This window comes from Branchiostoma belcheri, unplaced genomic scaffold, assembly GCF_001625305.1.
Source record: "Branchiostoma belcheri isolate BF01 breed outbred unplaced genomic scaffold, Haploidv18h27 scaffold82, whole genome shotgun sequence".
In the NCBI taxonomy this organism is placed as follows: Eukaryota; Metazoa; Chordata; class Leptocardii; order Amphioxiformes; family Branchiostomatidae; genus Branchiostoma; species Branchiostoma belcheri.
This window is the reverse complement of record NW_017804487.1, coordinates 1,145,023-1,155,413: the sequence shown is the minus strand read 5'-3', so window position 1 is coordinate 1,155,413 and position 10,391 is coordinate 1,145,023. Positions and strand designations below refer to the sequence as shown.

The window sequence follows — 10,391 nt, the reverse complement described above, 5'->3', positions numbered from 1 at the left end:
ATTCAGTTTGAAAAAAAAATTGAAAGAAGTTCACAAAGTCATGTTGCCTATTTGCACACGTCTACGATGCCATGATAGGAGAACACGCATTGTACCAGCTACAATTGTTGAGCAATAAAGTTGATTTTATAATATAAACGGGTATATATAAAAAGTTATTCAAAGAAGTCGCCAATATTTCCCCAAGTTTTTCATATCTCAACCAACAACAAAAGACTATATTATTGCTAAAGTCTCCCAACCCATTTATTTTTCAAAGAGTCGGACAATTCATCTCCCACTGCCTCCTGAGAAGAAGTCAAACCCCCTAATAGCGTGGCAAGAATAGTTTAATAGAATAGAATAGATTAGAATAGCAGTTACTTTGTTCCTATTACCTGGTCACATATTGTATATATACGTTTTACCCTGTATGTATTCCAACGTTATTAGGTTTAAGTAGAGATAGTAGGTTCGATAAGTATATCGTACACGTAGAAGTTGTTAGCAAATAGTCTTATATCGCCACAATGTTCTTGTTAATGCATGTCTGTATGCAATTAGCCCTCGGGCATGAATTTGCGATAAACATCATACATATATTTCAGTGCATGCAAAGTTCACAGCCCTTACAGAGGCAACTGTTATGTCTTCTAACTTTTGTTAGAAGGGGTGAAGAGTTACATGTAGCAATGGTTGATATATATCTTACAAACGTTGACATTGTGTTTCGTGACTGAATACAACTCTGACCCCTACATCAACAATGTGCTCGGCTGTTACCCGGCCTGGGGTGTACGTGATGTGGCGAACTTGGCTTTCTCAGCCGGGGCTACATGGCAGAATAGTTTTGGCTTTGCCAACTGTCCCAACAGCAACTGCCTACGTGGGATATACGAGAGTCGTGTCAGTCTGCACAACACAGCAGCAGCCTTTCGCCAAGACGGGAGCGGAAGCAGGATTGTGTTCACCGTGTGCACAGTCTCATGATCAGCAGGTAAAGCCACACCTCCTTAATTTTATGGATGACATCCTCTGAAGACCCCCAAACTAGTGCGCGCGGGCGAATAAAATAAAAATCCGGCCAAAAATAATGCTAAATGCTACTAAACCAAAGCTGGTATTGTGAATTTGCGGCAGAACTGCGGCAGAACATAGCGACGTATACGACAAGCCGGCACATGCTGTTTTCTTTCGGATTTATGAATAGACACTGTACGTATGTACTGAAGTCTTGAGTCGTGGAGCTTTGTTAGCCTGGGTGTCATCCTCCAGCGTTACCACCGGATCCGTACTGTCGCTATCTAGCAAGCTACCATGGACTATCCAGGCCAGAGCCTCGGATGACGTGATCCTTTTTTTGAGAAAAGACGAAAATCAATGCGCGCGCTGATGTCATCCATAAAATTAAGTCGGTGTAGCCTAAGTATTATTTAGTATTTGGTATTCCGGCACTATTAACACAGAGACCATGCGCATCCAGAGTGATGCGCCCAATAAATGAAGACGACTGGCCAAAACACAAAATCGCAGGAAAAAAACATAACACAAAGAATAGGAAGGAAGGCTACAGTTACGACTAGTTCTTCCCGGATAAGCATCACGGACTGTAGTAGTACAGAGCCAGGGCGACGGAGCGCAACTCACGTATCAATAAACCAGATCTTACACCAGGTGGGCACATTAGCTGTATGAAGAACGTGTACAAAATGGAGAATTTTAGCCACAGTACCGGTTAACATTCATAACCTGTGGATTTTTGCTTCAGTCAACTGCTAGATTGTAGTCACTAAAGAAGTAAAAAAAGAGAGGGAGAAGTAAACAAATAAGGCGTAGCTAGGTGACACAGTGCCTTTTGTCCCTTTGTTTATCAACTGGGTGAAAGCAACAGTCACATGTAGGTCTCTTAAATATCCTAACTGGGGGTGTGATGTTAAAAATCTAATTTCATACTAAAAGGATGAAGTTTATTATGTACGCAATGCATGCCAAAAGGATTTGTTTATAAAAGTTCATTTTATACTAGGCAGCTTGAAGTTCCAGTAATAACAGCAAGTCTGTATTAGAGAATATTTTTCTACCCATTGTTGCAATGGTTCCACCCTAACGACATAGCTATCTATATTTACGATGTACCTTGTAAAATTCTATCAGTCGGTGACAGCCACGTTTCTTGGGCGTGTGGGCATCTTTGTACTGAAAAAATACCGAAGGAAAGAAAGAGGTATTTGTATCTGCGTAAACTGTCTGTGCAAACGTACTCAAAAAGTGTGCAGTCTACATTGAGACAAGCATCGCCTCCCCATTTGTTGGGGAGGGCGCGGGTGGCTTGCAGCATACTCCATACTTCTACTGGACTAGTTCCGACCGAAAAAGCCGAGGAAAATGCCCGCTTTGCATCTTTTCTGTGCAATCGCAGCTTGCCTCATGACCACCGGCCGCGGAGAAGGTAAGGTAATTTATAAACAAACGCGAGCGTCCAAAAACAGGCACATACACCGAATTATGTCGTTGGCGCAACAACCAAGAGTTTTTTACTTAACCTGTTCTGTACATTCTAGCTGTACAAATATTTTTGCTGTCACGCTTTGGGTGTGATACGTGTGGTCAATATTTAACTGATGTATCATGTAGCTTTTAAATAGAAAATACCACATGCTTAAGTCTATATGACACTTGCATGCCGTAGGTGCCAGATACCAAACCCGTTAAAATCGAATGTTGACTTGTACTCGGCCATACTGAGGCAAACTGTGACAAAGCTTGGCTGTGCGATATTGCTACATGTAGGTGTCAGCGTGATGAAATACCCATACCATACAACTTAGGTTTGGAATTAAAAGTTTGCAAACAGGTAATTCTTATCAAATTGCTTTTGAATTCCTTTACCAGGTCATGGCTACGTCTTCGAGCAATGCCAAGATGAATAAAGAAATAAATAGAAAATAAACGTCAAAGTTATGGAAATATGTAAGGTAATATCCAAGGTGATATCGTGCCCATCTTTTCATGAACCGTCAGAGTTGCAGGAAATGTTTGAGAAAAAACGATACAAGAGTCACAGGAGAACCAAAACAAGAATAAAGACATGGATGGAAGAAGAAAATAGGATAGCAGAATTGCAGGGTAACAAAAAACGGGTGTGACATATCTCTAGTGATTTCATATAGCACCATCTTATTAGTGAGCTTATTTTTTTTTCAAAATTGAAAAAAAGGTGTAGGGTCTAAATATCCCTTTCCCCGAAAATGCCACTGTATATGACGTTTACGGCAAGACCAATCTTTGAATGTTGTGGTGGTGACCTGGTTACCAAAAAGTTACGAGCAGTCATTATATGATAAATAATTCAAAGGGTATTGTTCGGTGCCGGCCACACAATAAACAGTCCATTGTCAAGGAGCCACATTAAATGCGCGCCACAATGGAATGGAGGGACATAAAACTGCTGTTTTCTACGCATCTATGCACATGAGTTGTTGTGTTCAATACATGTACATCATGACATCACTGGCCATTTCTAGTGACCTGGGATGCACTCAGGATAGATGGCTGGCGGGTAAAGGCTTGGTCACAACCCGCCGTACGTGCTTCTGTGTGCTGTCTACGTGCAAAAACGTGGCCACGGGAAGAAATCACATGAGTGAAGGCCCCCTAGCAGGTTATTGTGGGACTGTTTAAAAGTCTTCAAGAGAAGATAACTATAAAAAACGGTTGACGGATCGCGGTAATTTTTGGTAAGTAAGTACCTTAAGTGATGCTTGACATATAATTCAATTAAGGGTTAATGACCCGCCCCGATGGTGTGATAAAGCCTTGTCAGTTGCTATAACCACCGAATAAAGCCACTGAGTGAGCGCAGCGAACGAGGTGGCTTTATGACGTGGTTATAGCAACTGACAAGGATTTATCACACCATATTCACCGAGAAAGTTCTGGCCATTAACGCTATTATCATATAGCCCATCAAAACCTACACAGTAAAAAGTGACACGTACGTATCTGTACAACACATACAAACTTAAATAAAACATTTTGTTCCATCTGGAGTCGCCTGAGGTCGCTGGTGGAGGGCGTGTTCTATCTGGGTCAAAGGCAGGGAACAGGTGTTCTTAGGGGAGTCACCCGAGGTCATTGAAACACAACTCAAGTTATTTTGGGATATTTTGTAACAAAGCGTTGTTCTTTTTGGGTCACCTGAGGTCATATGCGGGTGATTATTGAGTTGTTTAATGTATGGATTTTGATGAATAAATACCCGGTTTGGACTCTATTTGTGACATTACGGCGACATAAGGAATGTGGAATGGAGCCTTCTGATTGGTCAAAGTCACCCGGCAATATGATACTTACATTATAATGCAAATCAGGATCTTATTTGCATAATTAATGGAGAAATTCTATAAATCTGTCGTGTTCAATATTAGGGCTATGAAACACTTGTGACGTATGTAAAGTGCATGATTAATGTGAAATTGCTACAATTTTATGTGGTATTACTGTTGAGAATTTAAATCTTGACCTCATTCGCATAATTTCTGAGTTGTAAGGAAATGCTAGAATAGCCTTATTTCTTAACCCTATGTAGACGGGGGGGGGTGGCTAGGACGGGGGGGGCTAAAAGTGCCCGCGCCAACTTTGATGTCGCATAGCGTCTGAACAGCCAGCGCTAGAACGGCCAAACTTGGTGACTTTTCCTAGAATATAGTTGGCAACAATTCTATTTCAATGGAATAAGATAATAATTTTTTGTGTTGCCATGGCATCTTTTGCTAAATCTAGTAATTTTCGTTTCAACAATAGAATTTTATGGGTTTTATGTCAAGTTACACATGGTTTCTAATATAAGTAACATCCCATATAAATTTATGAAAATTTTATCATTAAAATGCATAATTTATGCTAATTTCATGACGTCATTGGCCAAAATCTAAGATGGCGGACCATATCATTAGAACAGGTATATACGGGTTATTTTCCTTAAAATTTCATCAATACTTCCATGTCCTTTTACAAAAAATGTTCATATGAACGTCTTTAGCCTGTTTACAATGTATTTTAGGCTTTACCCAAAAAAACAAATTTGAAAATTCAAGATTGATGATCCAAGATGGCGGAAAGCTAAAATATGCATGACGTCATTTTATGACGTCACCGGTGTTGCTGTCGGCAACATAAGACTTACTACACCCTAATATTCTGTCATAAACACTTCTGGTAAAGTAATGTTGTATAAAATTATGCTTTCAGGGAATAACCTATCTAGACGGTTTTGGGCAATAAAATCACATCAATGACGTCATAATGACGTCATATTACGTCATAACGATTATATAATTATAGTTATGATAAATGTTAACTAGTACACCATCCTCTGAAAAGTTGGTGGTCATACAACATACCGTTCGCGAGTTCTGAGGGGGGGTCGAATAAGCCTCCTCCCCCGTCCCACAATCCCAAAAAAGTCCGGTCTAGATAGGGTCAAGGTTCCGGGTCGGAGTTCAAATCTGACCGGGGTTCGAAATAGTGGGCAGTAAATCGCCGGACCTGTGTGGTTGTCAGGCTAGGCTTGGGTCCTCATTGCTTGGCGATCGTTATAGATTTTCAAATTGTAGTGTGTGTAGACTTTTTTAAAAATATTTTTTCTCACAGGATGTAGTGAGCTATTTCAGCATATAAGCCGTCACCCTGGGAAAATACGTTGTTCCAGGCAGCTCCGATGAAAAAAGTGTTTACAAATGATGTTTTTCTGCATGTGCAGTGTGTGTCTGAGCTCAGGTAGCCTAAATGCCAGACCCACAGCAAAATGGTCATACTATACTGGAAATTTGTGGATGATCTGAACATGGTTGAAAGCAGATCAGTCAAAGCACAGTCAAACCTACAACAAGATCTAAATGCCCTCGATCTATGGTCTAGTACAAACCACATGAAACTACACCCAAACAAATGCAAGGTGATGCATATCGTTTTCAGAAGAACACCTCCCCCACTCCCCCCACTTCAGTTAGCGGGCCACGTCCTTCAAGAAGTCACTGCAGCCAAGTTATTGGGAGTCTGGGTACAGAGGGACCTAAAGTGGGACAGTCATGTTACCCACATGGTGAAACAGAGCAGTAAACGGTTATTCATCCTACGACGGTTAAAGAAGTTCAAGATCCCCGAGACAGATCTTGTCACCGTTTATACATGTTACGTGCGCCCCTTGTGCGAGTACGCTGTACCGGTATGGAACCCTGGTCTCACCAAACTCCAGTCAACCCGTCTAGAGACAGTTCAACGCCGCGCATGCCGCACCATTCTGGGCAAGAAGTACACCTGTTACTCTGAAGCACTTACAGTCCTCGGCCTGTCTACCCTTGAAACAAGGAGAGAACTGCTGTGTACGAAGTTCGGACTCAGTCTACTGAACTCTGCTTCCTTCAGACATTGGCTCCCTCCATCTCGGGGCGAAGTCAGCGGGCGGAAAACCCGAACTAGTCACAAACTGAACTGTATTGTTGCAAAGACTCAGCGCTACTGCAACAGTTCCATCCCATATATTGTTAGCCTACTAAATAAGTAATCGAGCGTACTCGGTTACGACCTTCCAGTCATTGAGGGGTAATTAACTGTCATGCCTTAATAACACGTTTTGTTTAGTAGCCTTTTTTATGACCACTGTTTTACCTCGAATTCGTAATCTTAATATGTATTTTATCCAGCAATGTAAACTTATTAACATTTATAACTCTAATAGATTTTACCATATGTGTATATGTTTGTAATAGATGTTGTTCGATTTTAAAGCTTTTAATGGGTTGTAATTGTAAGTAACAGTGCAATTCAGAACCCCTGGGTTCTGCAAAACTGTTTTACGTCGTTATCAATAAACCAGTCATTATATACAAGGCTGCTAAAGATATTACCCCTACAGTCCCAGGTCTTAATGTGGACTTAAACAGGGAGCATGGCAACGGTGACCAAGCATACAATAGCCTCTTTCAGGAGAGCTCTCTGAGCATGGGAACAGTTTGACAGCCCTTGCAGTCTACAGTAAGAGCATGGGCGGAGCAGTTGGTCACAGTTGTTAAGGCATGCTCCCTGACTAAGACCACCATAAGACCACGGGACTTACTTTAGGAGTCAGGAGGACCATGGTCCATGCTAAGTCCTTCATAAGACCAAGGTTCGCAATAATATAAAAACAAAAAAAACCAGTAAAATGCAGCATGGAGCTTGTGTGAACAGCAGACATTTGCCAACTGTACTTGGTGGGTTTTACTTTCAAAACTCTAGAAAGCATATGGGGGCAAATAGTTGTATGAATATGGATTAAAAAATTAATGAGATTTGGATAGTTGTGGCTGGTTTTCATTTGACAACAAGGGACAACAGTTGCAGATAGTTGCCTTACTAACAACCTACCCCATCGGCAATATTTGGTCAAAAATTGTTTGTACTGACTAAAGTTCTATTTTCTTACCAGGAATCCATGCCTTTGAGGTCCTCAGTACTGCAAACCAGACGTATAGAGGAGTCGACTTCTTCGCCATCAAAGCGATGTTGCCAGCTGACGGCCTGTCTGCCTCTTCGGACTGGTGCAAGGACTACCAGAATTTATGCGCACATTACGGACTGAGGCCCACGGGCTGTGGGAGACGCACGGTCCCCAACGAACTCCGGTAGGATGTGTGACATTCAGAACAGTCAGTGTGCACACTGGTAGTAATCCTGTCTTGTGATCTGGGCTGAAGTACAGGAATTTAAGTCAGGAGTATGCATAAGTAATGAAAAAAGTCAGTCTCGTATATATACATACATTTTACAATTACATAACTAAGTTGTTCTGATATTACATTTTAATGACAATATCAAATTAATACACTTTTCGTATTTGTAATATATTGAAAATTTTATACTGTAATTTACATTGTTATACAGTACCTATCAAAATTATGTATGTTCTACTAAATCATGAAATTCTCATCTACTCTACTAATCTACTCTCATCTACTAATTCTCATTCTCATCTGTATAACTTTGAAATTTGAGATCATGATGCCATTTAGAACTAGAGGTCGGAGAACGTTTTTTAATACTAGAAATCAATTTGGTCTAGAGTACAAAAGAATCTCTGTACTTCGTTTTTTTCCTTTCTTTATTCTACGGAACACCCCAAAAGGGTTTGCCACAGATTTACAGACGCACTGTCACCGTTTTAGGCCTCCCTAAGTTATTTGATTTTGGACTGTTACTGGAAAAAAATTAACTGTTATCAAAATTCTGCTTAGTGTAATACATGTATGATCAAAGTGTCACGACAGTGTCGCAAAATGTAATAAGAGAGGATGTAATGAAAGGAAAGAATCAGAACAGGGCGAGATTTATTGCTGTTTTCGTTTGTTGTTACACTTTGTTCTTTTATTCAATTTGTGTCCTAACCTTTGTATTTCCACAGTTAGTATATTCCAAATCTATGCATCTTAATCAGTTTTTTTTGCCCTTCATGTATTTTGTCGCGCTTTTGCAATAAATTTAAGGTCTCCAGTGGACGTCATCCATGGAAATTACTAGACCCGGCTTTACAATTTAGGGAATGACCTGAAGCATGTCCAGGTTTTCCTCCCCTGCAGCCACAGTCCTCTTATCCTTTTTTATAAGAGTTAGCAATGGTTGATATATCTTACAAATGTTGTTGTGTTTCCAGGTGTGTGACTGAGTACAACTCCGACACCTACACCAACAACGTGCTCGGCTGTTTCCCGGTGTATGTACGTGAGGTGGCGAACTTGGCTTTCTCAGACGGGTTGTTTTATATACAGTATAGGGATTTCGGCTTTGGCTACTGTAACGCCAGTGACTGCAAACGTGAGATACACGAGAGTCAGAGGAGTCTGTACTGGATAAATTTAGCACGACATGGCAGGACTGTATACACCGTGTGTGGCTCAGCAGGTAAGTATTATTGAGTAGACACCAACTATTTGCTTCACATTGACATAAACCTGGGGATTGCATACATTTTGAAAACCCAAACCATTTGCCATTCACTTCATTATAATTTGCATGGCATAATTACATCAGCTATTATGAAATGCCAGTAAAGATGATATTGGAGTAAAATATACATGTCAAGAAATATATGTAATTGTTACTGTCCATTGTTATTCATTTCTATTATCACCCCTGTACCCTCCATTGTCATACCGTCTTTTTCTTTTCTCACTTTCATTTGGCCAGGTGAGAACCCCCGATCACTCAGTGATGATTATGTGAAAAGAAGTCCTTTGTTCCTTTTTTGTGCTCTTAATTGGAGCCGTGGTGTTTGAGCTTTGGCAAGTTTTTCCCCAAAACAGAAGTAGACAGTATGAAAGCGAAATGTACAGTCATGTAACTAAAGCTAAATATGTTTGGAGACTTATCCCTGTTTGTTGTGAGTTTGTAAATGTGACTAAAAGATTGGAAAGGCCGACATTTGCTCAGGAGGAAATGCAGCATGGCTTCACCACATCCCCCTACCAAAAATGGACCTACCCCCCTCCCACACAAATTCATTCGTTTATTCGTTTATTTCGATACCCTTTAGTCCATGACTAATCATCCAGGGTTCAAAACAAAAACATTGATTTTCAAGATTAAAAAAAGTTTACCCCCCAAAATGCAGGAAAGAGTGACAAACCTACTAAAAACAATTGAATGCAGTTCACCTGACAGGTGCCCAATGAGTTTATCCAATTAAACCCAACACCCAGTCAGCAACAACATTACAACTGCGCAACGATCTCGAAAGCTGCACGCCTATTGACTGTTGCTGCGCATTCCTTTCTGATGACTCATCCTTCAGTATACAGTAACTTCTGCATACTTCACTATTTGGCATTGAATACAGTCAAACGTCCCAAATTATACAATTTTAAAGGGATGCATGGCAAAATTTATAATTAATTGTTGTTTGTAGATATATAAGAGATGCCCATGCCAAATTTCAGGTGATTTGGGTGTAATACTAGGTCTCCCGGACCCCAAATGTACAGATTTTGTCAGAAAATGGCCAAAACCACAAATAAAACAATTCCAAAAGTCTGTATAAAAAGTCTGGGGGTATTTGCCCACTCTACCCCCATGCCAAATTTTAGGCTGAAAATTGGCAGAGTTGAATCATTTTAGAGAACACAATATGTTTCACCAGACCATTTCGTGGTGTGGTGAAGCCATAATTAAAATATGGTACATGTATGGTACATGTAATACTGCAACATTGCTAAAAATATGAATTTAATTCTAACTGCACGTGGCAATTTCAGGTTTGCAGTATTTTGACACTTTTACTTCAAGCTTTCCAAAGTAGCTGCAGTCTACATCTCTTCTGGATGTTAGTGGCTTGAGTCTCAAGAGGTCTTGCAAAGTCGACTACACTATTATATATATAT

General features: G+C 40.4%; 1 protein-coding gene across 1 annotated transcript in view; it reads left to right on the top strand.

Annotated features, from left to right (window-relative positions):
• Window positions 1-2,406: 2,406 nt before the first annotated feature.
• Window positions 2,407-10,391, top strand: part of LOC109486650 (polycystic kidney disease protein 1-like 2) — a 32,040-nt gene continuing 24,055 nt past the window's right edge. Inside the window, exons 1-3 of the mRNA XM_019790504.1 lie at window positions 2,407-2,428; window positions 7,448-7,643; window positions 8,669-8,736. Coding sequence (XP_019646063.1) covers window positions 2,407-2,428; window positions 7,448-7,643; window positions 8,669-8,736 — 286 coding nt within the window. The remainder of the gene's footprint in view (window positions 2,429-7,447; window positions 7,644-8,668; window positions 8,737-10,391) is intronic.